The 17,816-nt window shown below is 41.4% G+C and overlaps 1 protein-coding gene across 1 annotated transcript in view; it reads left to right on the plus strand.

Annotated features, from left to right (window-relative positions):
* Nucleotides 1-271: 271 nt before the first annotated feature.
* Nucleotides 272-17,816, plus strand: part of LHFPL1 (LHFPL tetraspan subfamily member 1) — a 43,922-nt gene continuing 26,377 nt past the window's right edge. Inside the window, exons 1-2 of the mRNA XM_030835846.2 lie at nt 272-668; nt 11,858-11,956. Coding sequence (XP_030691706.2) covers nt 287-668; nt 11,858-11,956 — 481 coding nt within the window. The 5' untranslated portion in view covers nt 272-286. The remainder of the gene's footprint in view (nt 669-11,857; nt 11,957-17,816) is intronic.

A 17,816-nucleotide genomic window follows, 5' to 3' on the forward strand; every position in this document is an offset into this window, starting at 1 on the left:
AATTCAGTTCTACGCTTCTTCCATGGCAGCCTAGAGACCATAGAACTCTGAATCAGGCGGAAGGAAGGGAAGATGGGAAAAGTGCTGGAGAGCAGAATCCCATAGGGACCCAAATGGTCCTTGAGACAATAATCTTATCCAGAAGTAAGGGCCAAGAAGCACATGACTGAGCCCCAGGACTGGCCAGGCAGATGAAAACTAGGCCAATGGAGCCTACATGATAACTTTCTACATTTGGTGCTGTGACCCAACTCATCTCCCCATCCCCGCAGAGAAACCTGGGACCATGCGGAGCAGCCTGACCCTGGCGGGGACCCTCTGGGCCTTCCTGTCCCTTGTTACCGCTGTGGCCAGTTCTACCAGTTACTTCCTGCCTTACTGGCTCTTTGGATCCCAGCTGGGGAAGCCAGTGTCATTCAGCACATTCCGGAGGTGCAACTACCCTGTGAGGGGAGAGGGGCAGAGTCTGATCATGGTGGAAGAGTGTGGGCGCTATGCCAGCTTCAATGCCATCCCAAGCCTGGCCTGGCAGATGTGCACAGTAGTGACAGGTGCCGGCTGTGCTCTGCTGCTCCTGGTGGCACTGGCTGCTGTCCTAGGCTGCTGCATGGAGGAACTCATCTCCAGAATGATGGGACGTTGCATGGGAGCCGCACAGTTCGTGGGAGGTAAGACGGTGTTGCTGGGATTGGGTAGGTTGGGGAGCTTTGCAGGGGTGTGGGTAGTGGGGATGTTGTCTCATGGGGAAATCCACTCTCAGCTTCTCCCCTTTGTCCATCTCTAGGGCTATGAATGGGGACTCGTTTGAAACACCTAGCCTGAGACTCCCCAAAGTGCAATCTACATCAGGGTTTTATTCTCAGCAAGATTGGCTAGTAGGCAGAGTTGATATCTGGTTTTTTTAGCCCTGATTTTCATCACCTTCTTCTCCCTGCAGAGTGCCCATTGAAGAATATTATCCAGGTCTGCTTTCCAGGGGCAGCAACTTATACTCTAGTATTACTGCTCCAAAATAAACTTGACCTCTAAGAGCCCTGATCTCTGGTAGTTATCTCAGAGGACAGTGATCTGATAGACACATACACCCAGGTGTTAATTACTAATAAGAATTTAATGTACAGTCCTCACCAAAAAATACATCTCTAATAGTGAAATGCTAGGTACCAGGCAGACTTCAGGTGACTGCTTATTTGACAGCATCTAAGGCTAGCCCTGTCTAGTAGCCATTAACAGACTATCCAGGTTTCCTATGGCCCTGACGCACCCTACTTAGCTTTTCCCTCATTCAGCCTCCCTCTAAATTTAATGCAGGAGACCTGGATGCTGGCAGTGTGTGGATGGGCTAGGAAGGAGCAAAATGCAAAAATGGCAGACTGTAGGAAAGCAAGGGGAGCAGTTTAATCTGAACGGAGAAGAAAAAGCAAGTTTAAGACAGACAGGCAAATGTGTGTGTGAACATGTGAGCTATGTTTTACACCTAGTTGGGGCAGTGGAAAAAAGCGCTGGTAGAACCTATTGCTGAAGTTTGTTGCTGTTGTTCCTAAAGTCGTAGAATCACTATTCATTATCACTGTCATCTCCATTAGCAGCACAGTGTGGGTGCCTGGAGCCAGGAAACTTGGATCCCACTTCTGGCTCTTTCACTAAGTTGCCCTGTGGCTGTAAGCAAATGACAGTGACCTCTCTTTTGTTCACTTCCTTTCTTTCCTTAAATTTGTTCATTGGCAAGATAACCCAGATCCTAATTTTCTTTCTTCTCTCCAATGACTGCATTTATGTGGCCTTGGGGTGAGACGTTAGTGATGAGCTAAGACAGTGCTTCTCAACAGGGGCTGATTTCTTACATACCTCATCCCCCACCGGGGGACATTTGGTAAGGTCTTTGACATGTTTTTGGTTATCAAAAATTGGGGAGGGTGCTACTGACAATCAGTGGATAAAGGTGAGGGTTGCTGTTAAATATCCCACAATGCACAAGAACAAGACAGCTGACCACTCCCCCAAACAAAGAAGTATCTGGTCCCAAATGTCAGTGGTGCCAAGGTTGAGAAACACTGAGCTAAGGTATCATGATTTCCTGGCCTTCGTAGGAAAAGCACCAGATTCTCTTTGCTGTGCCAGTTAAGGTGATGTTTTCTGTTTCCCTCTTTCCTTAGACTCATTATGCAAAGTTTGTTTTGTTTTGTTTTTTGCTTTTACATCTTTATTGGAGTAAAATTGCTTTACAATGGTGTGTTAGTTTCTGCTTTATAACAAAGTGAATCAGTTATACATATACAGATGTCCCCATATCTCTTCCCTTTTGCATCTCCCTCCCTCCCACCCTCCCTATCCCACCCCTCTAGGTGGTCACAAAGCACTGAGCTGATCTCCCTGTACTATGCGGCTGCTTCCCACTAGCTATCTATTTTACGTTTGGTAGTGTATATATGTCCATGCCACTCTCTCACTTTGTCACAGCTTACCCTTCCCCCTCCCCATATCCTCAAGTCCATTCTCTAGTAGGTCTGTGTCTTTATTCCCATCTTACCCCTAGGTTATTCATGACAATTTTTTTTCTTAGATTCCATATATATGTGTTAGCATACGGTATTTGTCTTTCTCTTTCTGACTTACTTCACTCTGTATGACAGACTCTAGGTCCATCCACCTCACTACAAATAACTCAATTTTTGTTTCTTTTTGTTTCTTTTTATGGCTGAGTGATACTCCATTGTATATATGTGCCACATCTTCTTTATCCATTCATCCGATGATGGACACTTAGGTTGCTTCCAGCTCCTGGCTATTGTAAATAGAGCTGCAATGAACATTTTGATACATGACTTTTTTTTGAATTATGGTTTTCTCAGGGTATATGCCCAGTAGTGGGATTGCTGGCTCATATGGTATTTCTATTTGTAGTTTTTTAAGGAACCTCCATACTGTTCTCCATAGTGGCTGTACCAATTCACATTCCCACCAGCAGTACAAGAGTGTTCCCTTTTCTCCACATCCTCTCCAGCATTTATTTTGTCTAGTTTTTTTGATGATGGCCATTCTGACCGGTGTGAGATGATATCTCACTGTAGTTTTGATTTGCATTTCTCTAATGATTAATGATGTTGAGCATTCTTTCATGTGTTTGTTGGCAATCTGCATATCTTCTTTGGAGAAGTGTCTATTTAGGTCTTCTGCCCATTTTTGGATTGGGTTGTTTGTTTTTTTGTTATTGAGCCACATGAGCTGCTTGTAAATTTTGGAGATCAATCCTTTGTCAGTTGCTTCATTTGCAAATATTTTATCCCATTCTGAGGGTTGTCTTTTGGTCTTGTTTATGGTATCCTTTGCTGTGCAAAAACTTTGAAGTTTCATTAGGTCCCATTTGTTTATTTTTGGTTTTATTTCCATTTCTCTAAGAGGTGGGTCAAAAAGGATCTTGCTGTGATTTATGTCATAGAGTGATCTGCCTCTGTTTTACTCTAAGAGTTTGATAGTTTCTGGCCTTACATTTAGGTCTCAAATCCACTTTGAGCTTATTTTTGTGTATGGTGTTAGGGAGTGTTCTAATCTCATACTTTTACATGTACCTGTCCAGTTTTCCCAGCACCACTTATTGAAGAGGCTGTCCTTTCTCCACTGTACATTCCTGCCTCCTTTATCAAAGATAAGGTGACCATATGTGCATGGGTTTATCTCTGGGCTTTCGATCCTGTTCCATTGATCTATATTTCTGTTTTTGTGCCAGTGCCATACTGTCTTGATTACTGTAGCTTTGTAGTATAGTCCAAAGTCAGGGAGCCTGATTCCTCAAGCTCCATTTTTTTGTTCTCAAGATTGCTTTGGCTATTTGGGGTCTTTTGTGTTTCCATATAAATTGTGAAATTTTTTGTTCTAGTTCTGTGAAAAATGCCAGTGGTAGTTTAATAGGGATTGCATTGAATCTGTAGATTGCTTTGGGTAGTAGAGTCATTTTCACAATGTTGATTCTTCCAATCCAAGAACATGGTATATCTCTCCATCTATTTGTATCATCTTTAATTTCTTTCATCAGTGTCTTATAATTTTCTGCATACAGGTCTTTTGTCTCCCTAGGTAGGTTTATTCCTAGATATTTTATTCTTTTTGTTGCAGTGGTAAATGGGAGTGTTTTCTTAATTTCACTTTCAGATTTTTCATCATTAGTGTATAGGAATGCCAGAGATTTCTGTGCATTAATTTTGTATCCTGCTATTTTACCAAATTCATTGATTAGCTCTAGTAGTTTTCTGGTAGCATCCTTAGGATTCTCTATGTATAGTATCATGTCATCTGCAAACAGTGACAGCTTTACTTCTTCTTTTCCGATTTGGATTCCTTTTATTTCCTTTTCTTCTCTGATTGCTGTGACTAAAACTTCCAAAACTATGTTGAATAAGAGTGGTGAGAGTGGACAACCTTGTCTTGTTCCTGATCTTAGTGGAAATGCTTTCAGTTTTTCACCATTGAGGACGATGTTGGCTGTGGGTTTGTCATATATGGCCTTTATTATGTTGAGGAAAGCTCCCTCTATGCCTACTTTCTGCAGGGTTTTTATCATAAATGGGTGTTGAATTTTGTCGAAAGCTTTCTCTGCATCTATTGAGATGATCATATGGTTTTTCTCCTATTTGAATTCACATTCTAACCTCCCTTATCTCTGAATAATCCCACTCTTTAGCTACTAATGATTTTCTGGCCACATTGGATTAATTTCTCTCTTCCGCTTCAAAACCATGGTACAGAACCAGTTATTAAGGCTGGTTTAAGCCTATGACTTTATCTCCCTTTGGAGGCTCCACAGATATTACAAATGAACCTTAAGTCGGCTCACCTTTCACCTGCATTCTTGGGCTTACTATGGCTAGCTTGGTACTTCTATGGGCACATTATTTCAGGAAGTGACACTTAGCTGGCAGGTGAAAGGGGTGCTCCTTACAACTCATATTTATAGCCCCAGAGCCCAGTTCAGTGCCTGGCACAGAGCAGGTATTCAGTAATGGTAGAAAGAATGAACATATGGTTAAGGCAATGTTAGTGTATTTTGGGATAAGTTGGTCATGTGAAAGCTGGGTTCATTCACATCCTTTGCTTTTTTTCCAGGCTTCCATTCAAAGGCATTAGCACCCTGAGTTCTCTTCTCTTCTGACTTGAGAGTGATAACTTAGCTTCACTTGCTTTTCTAAGAATTTCCAGCAGAGGGTGAACAGGGACTAACTGTTAGGAATCAGAACGTCAGTAGCAATAGCCTCCATCTGACTCCAAGCATTAACACTGGCTCCTACACCCACCTTGCCTCCTATCTTAGGCTTGAGTGGTGAGACTTTCACAAAATGTTTATGGTTCTCCATATAATACATTTTGGTTGATCTCACTTTCTAGGTCCAGAAACTCAAAGGAAATTGTTGAAGGGAGATGTGGGTAGGTAATGGAGATTTAGACACTCATGGACTGAGTGGGGGAGAGCTTTAATTGAGCAGCAGATATAATACAGTGGCAATAGAAACATCAGTATCATGTTAATTTCATATGATTCTGCTATTTTATATTCCCCATCAACCATTGCTCATAGGAACATAGTCACAGTGTTTACACTTAGATGGGGGTCATTAAAGTTCAAGAATAAAATGCCATTTGACAGTACTCATGGAAAGAATCAAGATCCAAGGTGTGCTACAAGGGTTATCCCTGGGGATATTGGACAGATTGCTAAATTTATACAGCTTCCCCGCCTGTAATACCAGCCAACTAAGTGTCATTCTCATTTCCTTTTTAGAAACTGGTGCCTGTCAAAGTTGCATCAGATGTGAAGGAATGGTGAAGGCTGCTTGAATGTATCATATTTTCTAGGCACCCCTTGGCATACAATCATTATCCAAGGTTCTTCAGAGATCTTGGTGTCTCACTCCTCAGAGATGGGCTTTGCTTGTGGCAGAAAGCCAAGCCTGAACAGCATTTTGAGCTCCGTGGATAAAAGACATAAGAGAAAGAGCTGTGAGGGTTAAGTTTAAGCTTGTTGTTCAGCAGAGGGAAATTGATTTTGTTGCTCCAGGCCTGGCTGCTTCTCGGCAGCTAGCGCATTAACCAAAATACATCAGGGGGAAGAGCCATTTTTTTTCAGGTCTGGTTTATCTCTGCCAGACCCCAAACCACTGAAGAGATGGAGGATCCATTAAGAACTACTCCCTCCCCCTGCCTGACTTTTGTTCCCCCGTTTGGCGGCTGCCCACAGAGATGAGTGGTGGGAAGTGGGAGAGACAGGAAGAAATAAAGAGCTGCTGGCCTGAGTCATACTCAGCAAGGTGACCTGATGGGACCCTTGGGTCCCATTTGCTCCACCTGCAGCTGATCCAGCTGGACAAGTGTAGGTCCAGAGAGCCTTCCACTGGGACCTTCATGCCCTCCTCTAACCGGTGAAGGAAACATCTGGCCAGGAGATTATTTCAACCCTGGGGATGCTGAGGTTTCTAACCAGCTGGCCCCCAGTCCCTGAGAACAAGGTCATTATTTACATTCCCCTGTGTATACATATGCAAGATGCTTGTGAATTATCCTCTACCTTCAGTGAGAGCTAACCAAAGAAGAAATAAGTGAGAAGTAAATATAAGGAACTCTTGGCAAGAAAAAGTGTAAGATCTTGGATCAGGTTCCTTGAGGGAGGCCAAGAATCTTTCTAGATCAGGGAATGTATCAGAATCAAATGGAGTGCTTAAAAAATGTGAACCCAACTCTCCAGTCCTCTTTCCCATACTGATACACACAGCAACAGGTGGAAGGCTGCATGTTTTGGAAGATCTCTCCAGTGACTCTGATGTGTTCCCTTTCCCCAACCCAAGTGAGAACTACCACTCTGGACTTTTTTTTTTTTTTTTTTTTGGTTAAGCAGATGGAATTCAACACACCCAGACAGGCACTAATGATTTTCTCCATGGAAGGTCCTAATGCTACATGCTTCAAGCTGAATGAAAGTTGCCACTGGAGATGGATCACTGAGAACTTGATTCAAGGAAAGAGTGCTGTTTTCTAAAAACCATTATCTTCTCTGGAAACCAAGCATTTCCTGGAAAGTCTTCCAAAGTTTCATCAGGCATAATTTAACTTAGCCTTACCATGCTGAACAAGGATTATAAAAGTGGCTTTCTGTTTCGGAAATGGTATTTAAAGAAGTTAACCTACTAACAAAAACTCATGTAGCAAATTTGAAGCAGAACAGAGACTGTGGTCCAGGGTTTCTGACTCTCAGCCCTGGGCTTTATGCACTGATGTCATTGATTTTTCTTTTTCCGTTTGGAGAAGAAATTCTATCACAATGTTTTTCAGAGTGGTCCATGAAGCCCTTGTATAAGAAATTTCCTGGGGTGCTTGTTAAATACAGATACCTTAGTGCCTTTCTAAGCCTACCCAATCAGAACTGATGCCTGGCACTCTGCATGTTACACGGCGTCTCATGCTGATTTATTTTTGAAAGCATAGTATGAAATATTTCAGATATGTGCACTATACAGCTTAAGAAATAGAATATTACCAATGTCGTTGAAATCTCCTTCATACCCGGATAGTATTCTCTTGTTCCCACAGCAAAGTTAACTACTGTCTTGGATTTGTTATTTATCATTTCCCAACATGATTCCAGTACACACTAACATTTGAAAACCTCTGCTCAGTTTTGTTCATAGTGTTGCTTTTTTCTGAAATTCTGTTTTCTTCCATCTCTGCCTGTAAATCTCTCTCTCTCAAAGGCCAGGTCAAATGCAGCCTCTCTGTGAAGCCTCTCCTGATGTACTTCAGAAATCTCTAGCAGAGGTGAACTGTTTTATAACTCTGAGAGAGAATATGCAGTGAAATGAATAGCAGAGTTGAGTGGGAGTGTTCCCTGGGAAGGGAAAGCTGAGCTATAGCTGGACGGCAGACATAAATTTTCCACTATGTTTGAGTTGAAGTTGCTATAAGAGGAATAAATTGAACAAATTAATAACAAATTAACCCATACTAGACTTCTGCTCAGGGTAGTAAATTCAAACTACCAAACAGCCATACTTGGACAGATATTTGGGAGTGGGGTGTGAAGTGTAACAAGATGGCTGCCCAACCAACAGTTGCACTTGTGAATGGGAGGTTGTGGTGGACAAAGGAGGTTGATAACACCCAGCTGAGGAGACTTTCCCTGCCCGGAGACAAAAACTAGGCATCTACCTAATTGAGAATGTGGGAGATGGTTATACAGCTGTTGCGATATGGGGAAGTAGTCATTCTGGCAGCAGCGGAAGATTGAGGGCAGCTGGAATGTAGCAGCAGAGAGGGTTCTGAGGTCTGTCCGAGATTGTGCGCCCAAAGGTTTGTACTGGCGTTGAGGTTGCCACAAGGGCTGAACCCGAGCAAAGTGTCTAACTCTAGGCCTCTGTTTGGTCAGAGCAAGGAATGAAAACTATAGCAACAGTGTTTCAGGAGGACGCTTGGTACGTTTTGTGATAGGGGATTCTTGTGGAAGGAGCAGTTGAGGAAGGGAAGGAAGATGGCAGCCCACTGGTCACCTGCACATGTTCAGTGGTGGAGTAAGGGTGGTAACACGCTCTAAAGGGCTTTCCCTTTCTAGAGGCAGGTGCAGTTGGGACAGACTTCTCCATGGGGCGTATGTGTCTGGAGGGGCAGTAAAACCTGTAGTTAGGAATGGCATGTAGAAAAGTAGAAGCCAGGGCTACAGCTCATACATGGCAGGGCTGGGATTTAAACTAATTTTCTCTGCCCCCAGAGCTCCTGCTTTTAATATTTTTAGTGGTGTTTTTCTTAAGTGTTGGTGCCAGAACCTGAAGCATCAGCATCACTAGGGTGCTTTTGAAAGACATATTCCTGGGCTACAATTACTGAATCAAATATCTGTGGGTAAAGTTCAAGAATCTACATTTTAAATAAGCCCCCAGTCTTCCGGAAGGTGGCAGAGCCTGTCAATGGAAAATGACTTCTATGTTGCTATTTGAAGCCCATCTTCATATCCCAAATTCATTAGAACTGTTGGGGACAAATATAATTGAGGATAAATTATCCTGTGACTTCATTTTAAAATAACACATCTTCTAGGACATCTTTCTCCATCTATGATCAAATGTAATGAATATTCTGTCAGTTACAGGTCCAATGTCTCCGTGAAGTATGTTTACAACCTACTGTGCTCACCTGTCTAAAAGGCAGGAGGGAGGATAGGGGATGGGAGGTGTGGTAGGGCAGGTTGGGCAGAGCACGGAGCCACATGCGCTGGGGCAAAACACATACCTGGGCAGAGATTCCTGGTCTCTGGCCTGGTGCCTGTGAAAAATTGCAAGGTAACAACTCCAAGCAGGCAGCTTTTAAGTCAAGCCCTGTCTTTAGGGGGACTGAAAAAGGTGAAAGGTTCCTCCTGCCATGTCAGGAAAGGCACTTAGCCAGCACAAGCTCCTGCTTGAGAAGTCAGAGCTCATGCCAGTCCCAGGGATCTGAATGTGGAGGTTAGAATACAGAACTGCTGTTCTTTTACGAACTTGTGTTCTTTTCTTCCTAGTCTGTGTGGGAAAGCTCACCTTTTATTAACTCTTCTCTCAAAGGGTACACACTGAAAGCAGGAAAAGGCTGAGGTTTTGTTTCCAATTTTGTCCTTAACCCATTGTACATACTCTGGGCTTACATACTCTGGCTCATACCTCCTCATATCCTATGATTTCAGTTTATCTGTGGTGAGAAAAAATAGGAGTGTTGTTCCATTGCCACTGGATAAATTCCAGAGCCTAGAAAAGTCTTTTGAGTGACCAGTTTCATTTCCTTTAAGACTATCAGACAGATAAGAGTGTCTTCTAATTTTAAGCATTCCACTGAAGGGAATTTCTAACCTTAATTAGTCATTCTTTTGGTTTCTAAACCCTCTCTCACCATCAGAAAGTTCTCTCTGTTTTCCTATTTAAAATTTCTTGATTTTTCTTTAGGTCCTTGTCTTTTTCTCTGGCCTCACTGAGTATTGAGAACAGCTGGTTGCCATGTTGCTGACAAGCTTAGCGAGTACTTTGAGATCTTCCAAAAGGCTGCAGCTGAAGGCAAAGTGGGCTTATTAGCTTCTCAGAGTGTATATGGAGTCTTCCTCGGTGAGGAAAGAGAAACGAAGGTGAGGCTGGCAGTCCCTGGGGCAGCTTGCTTTTCACGGTCCGAAACCTTTCTGTAACCTCTAACTATGCCACCCAGTCATCATTAATCAGATACCTGCTTTGTGGAGGCTCTGTGTCATGTGTTAGGTTCTACATCCACACTCAGGGCGGGTGACCTTCCTATGAACTTTGGTGTAGTACTCAAGTATAGCGTTCTTGTAGTTAGGCTCTCTTGGCTGTAAGCAGCAGAGACTTGCTTGAGTTCTCCAATGAAAAGGGGACTTATTATAACACAAGAAAAATGGAACTGGAAAGCCATTGGGAAGGACTAGATTCTCTAGCTCTTTCAGGAGCAGTATGGAGTTTTCCCCTCAGGATGTATCTGCTTCCTGCCTCTCTATTCTCTTATTTTACCAATCGGTTTCCTCAGCTTACCCAGAATTGATGTCTATTCATAAGTTTGGACTGAACTTGGCTTTAGCTTGACACACACTTGATTTTACCTTCTGGTGTTTTTTCCTAACTTCTGCTCCATCTGCTAACTAGCTCAGCTTCTCTATGTTTCTTTTCTTTTTAAAAAATATTTATTATTTATTTGGTTGCACTGGGTCTTAGTTGCGGCAGGCTGACTCCTTAGTTGTGGCGTGCTGATTCTCAGTTGCGGCATGCATGTGGGATATAGTTCCCTGATCAGGGATCGAACCTGAGCCCCCTGCATTGGGAGTGTGGAGTCTTAACCACTGCGCCACCAGGGAAGTCCAGCATCTGTGTTTCTTGATTAAAATTTCCAGAAACAAAAATCTGGCCCAGCTCTTCTCTTCAGAGCACGATATGATGTCATCCATTACTGGCCAGCCAATGAATTTGGTTGCTTTTGTGTCAGATGCCAATGCTTAGTTCAATCCATGGTCGCCAAAGGCAACGGAGGTGATCATAGGTTATAAAATGTAAACCTAGGCAGTAAACAAGAGCTGTGGATGAGGCAGTTGTCCTTAAAAGACAGTGTCAGCAAGCAGACCCAGATTTGTATCTCTGGTCAGAAGAGTAAGGTTATCACTAAGATCACATAGATTTTCCCTGTAGTAACCAAATGACCTAAACAAAATGGAGGTGAAGGCAAGGGGCACAGTGGAAGGTTTTGGAAGCCAAAGAAAGTAGGAATGCTTAGCATGAAGCTGGGATGGTTTCTCAGAAGAAGGAAGTGTTTCTGGAAGAGGGAGTCTGGTGCCCTGCTCACCGGGAGAAGCCTAGATAACGTGGATGCTTTCTGTAGATCCCAGTCTGGCAGCTGAATTCAAGCTACAGAAGTCATGACCTACCTTCGACTAGTAAGGGCTGACTTGACTCTTAGAAAAGGATGAATTGTAGGAAAGAGTAGCAGCCCCTACCTTTTTATTCTTTGTAAATCAGACCAAGATAGAAGAGGAGTCTGGTTGGAGAGGCCAATTCAGCTTTGTAAGTCATTGGCAAAAACATTTTGGCTGTGAAAAGCATACTGGCCTGTCTCAATCCCCAATACTGTCCTTTCTTTGTGAGTTGTCCCCTCCACTATCTACTGCAACTCACCACCTCTGGCACAGCAAAGAAATCCTGTTGAGTTGGTAGTGTCATAGACATTTAGGGTAAAAGGGGAAAGGTAAGCTCTGAGTGGAGGAGGGAGAATTTGAGCTGAGCTAATTCAGAGGGAATGTTGGGATGATAGAAGACCTGTTATATTTTTTCTACCTGTGTGTATGCTTTTATTTTTTTTCCAGGACTGCTGATAAGCTCAGGCTGTGCATTATACCCCTTGGGATGGAATAGCCCAGAGATAATGCAAACATGTGGGAATGTCTCCAATCAATTTCAGTTAGGTAAGGTGACCTGTGCAGGATGGTGGTGATGGCTCAGTGGGAATCTGTTTTTCAAAGCGCTCTTGGAGGTACCTGTGCTTGCTCGTGGTGCTTGCCTGAGTCTCTCACTATGTTAGCTTGTGGGAAGTGGTGGATTGGTCAGACTTATGCAGCCTTGCTAATTTACAAGCGTTGAACATAAATTCTACTTCTTTAACCGTATCTCTCCACACTCTTTATGTAATTTTACCCAGAGTCCTGCGACCGATTTGGGACAACCCTATCTACAGAGGGATTCCTAATGCTTGGAGACTGCTAATCCGTCATCCTCTGAATAAATACTAGTCCCTGTTGTATATCCTTCTAGGCACTATTTTCCAAATACAAATCAACAGTATCTCTTCTCGCTCCCCACTGAGGTTATAACAAGAGGTAATTTGCTTTACATCATGCATTAGGAACCTAGGTTAAACGCTGGGAAGTGTTACTGACATTTTTACATTGTTACTGGCATGTTAATGACAAGAGGTGTTAAATATTAAAATGGGTGACAGAAGTAGCTCTGGGCTCTTCTGTGGTTACCAACTTCACTGAGAATGGCTTAAGTTCATTATTGTGAATTGGGAATAGACTGGACTCTCCCTGGAAGATTTCAAAATATTTGTCCAACCTACCATGATGGAAGAGAATAGGAGGAGAAATGTCCAGGTCTCCTTGAGTATTCTCAGTTGAAGGAGGATTTTGGAACAATGAGGCCACCCATTCCCTATAGCTTATGCTCCAATACTTTGCTTTTTTCTCTGTGGCCTTAGATTGTTTTTTGAGTCTCACCTGACTCATTTTTGGAGGAAGGAGCTGTTTACTCTACAAACATAACATAACGGAAGGGCTATATAGAAGACATGACAAATGTAGACCCCGGCATGTTCAGTGTTCCTGGCTCAGGGCAGGGCTGACTGCTAAATATAATAATTCTGCCATAGGTGAAGGAATGAGTAAATACTTGGCAGGTGCTGGGTTGTTAGTTCTATAATTCTACTTTTCTAAAATAACAGCTTTATTGATATATAATTCACATGCCATAAAATTTGCCCTTTTAAAGTGTACAATTAGTGGGTTTTAGTATATTCACAAGGTTGTGCAATCATCACCACTATCCAATTGCAGAATATTTTCATCACCCCAAAATGAAACCCCTTACCCATTAGCAGCCACTCCTCATTCCTCCCTGTACCCAGACCCCAGAAACCACCATCAATTTAGATTTGCCTGTTCTGGACATTTCAGATAAATGCAATCATATTATAACATGTGGCTTTTTGTGTCTGCCTCCTTTTACTTAGCATGATGTTTTCAAAGTTCATCCATGTTGTAGCACGTATCAGTACTTCTGCCTTTCATGGCTGAATAATTCTCCATTGTATAGATATAACATATTTTATCCACTCATCAGTTGATGGATACTTGGGTTTTTCTACTTTGGGGATATTATGAATAATACTGCTATAAAAATTTGTGTATACATTTTTGTATGAAAATATATTTTTATTTCTCTTGGGTATGTATCTAGGTAGGTGTGGAATTGCTGGGACAAATGGGGACACTATATTTAAGACTTCTGAGGACACTTCAGGCTGTTTTCCAAAGTGAAAACATCACTTTGGAAACTGCATCATTTTACATTTCCATCAGCAATGTATAAGGGTTCCCATTTTCCAAAATCTTCACCAATACTTATTTTACATTTATTAAATTACAGCCATCCCTATGTGTGTGAAATGATATCTCACTGTGATTTTAATTTGTGTTTCCCTGATGATTGATTTTGTTGAGCATCTTTTCATTTACTTATTGGCCATTTCTATATATTCTTTGAAGAAATATCTATTCAAATCTTTTGCTGATTTTTAACTGGGCTATTTGCCCTTTTTTGTTGAGTTGTAAGAGTTCTTAATGTATTCTGGACACTAGACCCCTTTCAGTTATATGATTTGCAAGTACTTTTTCTCATTCTGTGGGTTGTATTTTCACTTTCTTGATGACATCTTTTGAAATACAAAATTATTTAATTTTGAGGAAATCCACTTTTATCTATATTTTCTCTTGTTGCTTGTGCTGTTGGTATCAGATCTAGGAATACAGTATTGTCAAATCTAAAGTCATGAAGACTGTTTTGGCTACTCTGGGTCCCTTGCATTTACATGTGGATTTTAGGTTCAGCTTGTCAATTGCTGCAAAAAATCAGTTGGGATTTTGATAGAGGTTGGATCAGTTTGGAGTGTATTGCCTCTTTAGCAATATTAAGTTTTCCAGCTCATTGAACACAAGATGATGTTCCAGTGAGTTAAGTTATCTTTAACCTCGTTTGATGATATTTTGTAGTTTTCATTATATAAGCCTTGCAATTTGTTGGGTGACATATATCCCTAAGTATTGTTTTGATTATACTGTTAATGGAATTGCTTTCTTAATTTTATTTTTGGATCACTCATTGTTAGTGTATAGAAATACAAATAATTTTTCTGCATTGACCTTATATCCTGCAAACTTGCTGAACTCCTTTACTAATTCTAATGAACTTTTAGTAGATTACTTAGGATTTATTATATACAAGATCACATGATCTGAGAAGAGAAATAGTTTTACGTCTTCCTTTCCAATCTTTTCCTTGTGTAATAGCCCTGGCTAGAACCTCTAGGACAATGTTGAATAGAACTCGTCAGAGTTTTCTATTCAACATCCTTGTCTTATCCCTGATCTTAGGGGTAAAGCATTCAGTTTTTCACCACTAAGTAAGAAGTTGGCTAGGCTATTTTCATAGATGGCTTTTATTAGGTTTGAGAAAGTTCCTTTCTATCTATTCCTAGTGTAAGTGTATTCATCATGAAAAGGTGCTGGATTTTGTCAAATGCTTTTTCTACACCTACTGAGATGATCATATGTATTTTATTGATTTTCATATGTTAAACCAACCTTGAATTTTTGGGATAAATCACAGCTGGTCATGGTGTATAATCCATTTTATATGTTGCTGGATTCGGTTTGCCATATTTTGTTGAAGATTTTTGCATCTATATTTATTAGGAATATTAGTCTGTAGATTTCTTTCTTGTGATGTGTTGATTGGATTTTGGTATGAGGATAATATTTTTCTAATAAAATGAGTGGCTACTTTTATTAATGTAAAATGCCAGAGTGAAAAACTGGAGATGTCATTTGCATGTAGTCGTATGGCAGTTTTCTGCACCAATCACCACCTCCAAGGACCTAGTTCCCAAATGGGCAATTTTGTATTTGGCTGCCTCTGTCCCAAGTTGATGGGCTTCAACTGTGTTTACCACAGGATCATTACTTTTCTCTTCCTTCATTTACTCAGGTTTTTTTTTTCCTTTGGTTACTGTTTCCCTCTCCACTGCATTCTTCTCCTTTATTTACCCTTCTCTCCTACACCATATATTTGCCTAAGGGCTCTAGCTCCCCTCTCCTTAGTGCACTGGACACTGTGTTGTTCTGTGAATCTGTAAGGGTGAAGGAATTGAAGAATCCTGCTTGAGTGAAGCCCTCTTATTTCCTTTTTTGAATCACTGTCACATCCTTCCAACTCCCTGTGTCTCTTATTCCTCTGAAGCCCACATTTGCTGCCCATATTCTCCAATTGCATGCCTGTATATTAGCACCTTTCTGGTTAGTACTGAAAAAATGAGATAACCTGTGCCATTCCTGACCCATTTCTAGTCAGCTGCCCAAACATACAGGGCAATGACAACTCTATTAACAGTTGTTCCCTTGCAGTGTAGAGGTGCTAGGAGCAGCAGTAAAACTTGTAGTAGAATTAAAAAGAAATCTTTCATGATGTGATGGGAATGCCAAGCTTGTGAATACCAAGATTTGGGAATGCCAATGCTAGAAGTATAGCCTTTCTCCTTAGACCTTTCTTTAATACCCTGGAGATTCTGGCAGTGTGGAAGCATCCTCACACACCTTAGATATTAAGAGGATATATGAATGAAATAGGAGAAAAGTACTGAGTGTCCGGTGTATAGGCCTTTGTTCCCTTTTCCTTGAGAGGCAGCATGGTATACTGAAAGATCATAGAGTTTGGAGTCAAAGATCTCGGTTGGTATCCAGGCTCTGCCATCTTTGTAGTTGTATGGGGTAAAGATATCTATGTCTCAGTTTCCTTCTCTGTAACATGGGGGATGCTAATAATACCCATATCAGTTCTGTTGTTACAGTGAAATAAGAAAAAGTATATTGAAGTATCTAACACAGGGTTTGACTTAAAATAGATGATGGGCTTCCTTAATAGACAGCAGAGTAGAATGTGCTGGGGGGTAGACTGTCAAATGATGGCATTACTTTGATTCTGCTGTAGGCTCTGTACCCTCCTATGTGCTCTGTATTTTGGGAAGGGAGAGACACAGAGCCAAGAAAGACATGGACCCTACCTGAGCTTCGTACCCTGAGTGGCTTGAGAGAGGTGAAGGGGATAGGGAGGACAATAGAAGCAGGCATTGCCAGTCAGGGAAGTTGATTCTTAGAGTAAGTAGATTTCTCACTCTGATACTTTGAATGGCATCCTGCAGCCTCCAGTATGAAAGGGTAACCCTCATGTCTTCAACTCCTCTTTCCCTAAGTTTCCCAGTCAAGTTATCCTAAACCATCCACAGTTATGATTTTTAGTCCTAGCCTGAATTATCAAAGATATGACTTGTATTAAGACAGCAATCTTGATATCTGTGTTGCATTAGAGATAGCCACAAATGCTTTGATACTCTTCTCATATAGAGGCCAAGTCAATCTCTACCCTCTATCCTCCGAATCTGGGCTGGCCTACCTACAACTGCTTTAATCAATACAGTATGGCAGAAGTATCATCAAGTTTATTCTAGGCCTAACATCTAAAGAACCTGTAGTTTCCATGTTGGTTTCTTGGAGCTCTGAGCCATCATACAAAAAAAAATCTGACTACTCTGCTGGAGACCACATGGAAAGTCCTGGAGATAATTGGAGACAGAGAGGCCCAGTTGAGTCCAAACTTTCCAGCCAAGGCACCAGACATATGAGTGAAGCAGTCCTGGACCCTCCACACTAGCCATATGAATACCACTGAATGACCCTTTTTGATGCCAATTGCACTAGAAGTATTGCTTAGCTGAGCCCTGACCAAATTGTGACTGACAGATTTATGAAATATAATAAAATGATTGTTGTTTTAAGCTGCTATGTTCTGGGAGTGGTTTGTTATACAATAATAGACAACCAGAAAAATGCCAATTCATATACATACAAATTTAAGATTATTATTTTTAATCAAAAGTAATTTATGTATGTGACAAAATAAAACAGTACACAAAGGTTGAACATGCAAAGTAAGTCTTTTTCCTGACACCAATACCATTCCCCAAAGAGACCATTACATTCCTTTTGTATCTCTCCAGAATTTTTCATAAATGTAAAAATATGTGTTTCTATGCATATCTTTATTTTGTCCAACCAAAATCATATTATGTATCTATCTAACTATCTAGCTATCCATACTGTTCTGCACTTTGCATTTTCCACTAACCAATATCTCTTGAAGAGCTGTTAACATTTATAGATCTCCAGCCTATGTTTTAGACACACCCTAATTTTTCCATTGTAGGAATAGCATAAATTCCACGAGGGCAGGGATATTTGTCTGTGAGATTAAGTAACTTGCCTAAGGTCACTCAGCTGGTAGAGTGGCAGAGCTGGGATTCAAATTCTAGAAACCTGGTCTAGGTAACACCATCCAATAGAAGTTTCTGCAGTGATGGAAATATTCTGTGTCTTGCTGTCCAATGTGTTAGCCACAAGCCACGTGTTGTTGGTGAGTGGTTGAAATGTTAGGTTTGTG

The sequence above is a fragment of the Globicephala melas genome, chromosome X (assembly GCF_963455315.2).
Source record: "Globicephala melas chromosome X, mGloMel1.2, whole genome shotgun sequence".
Taxonomy (NCBI): domain Eukaryota; kingdom Metazoa; phylum Chordata; class Mammalia; order Artiodactyla; family Delphinidae; genus Globicephala; species Globicephala melas.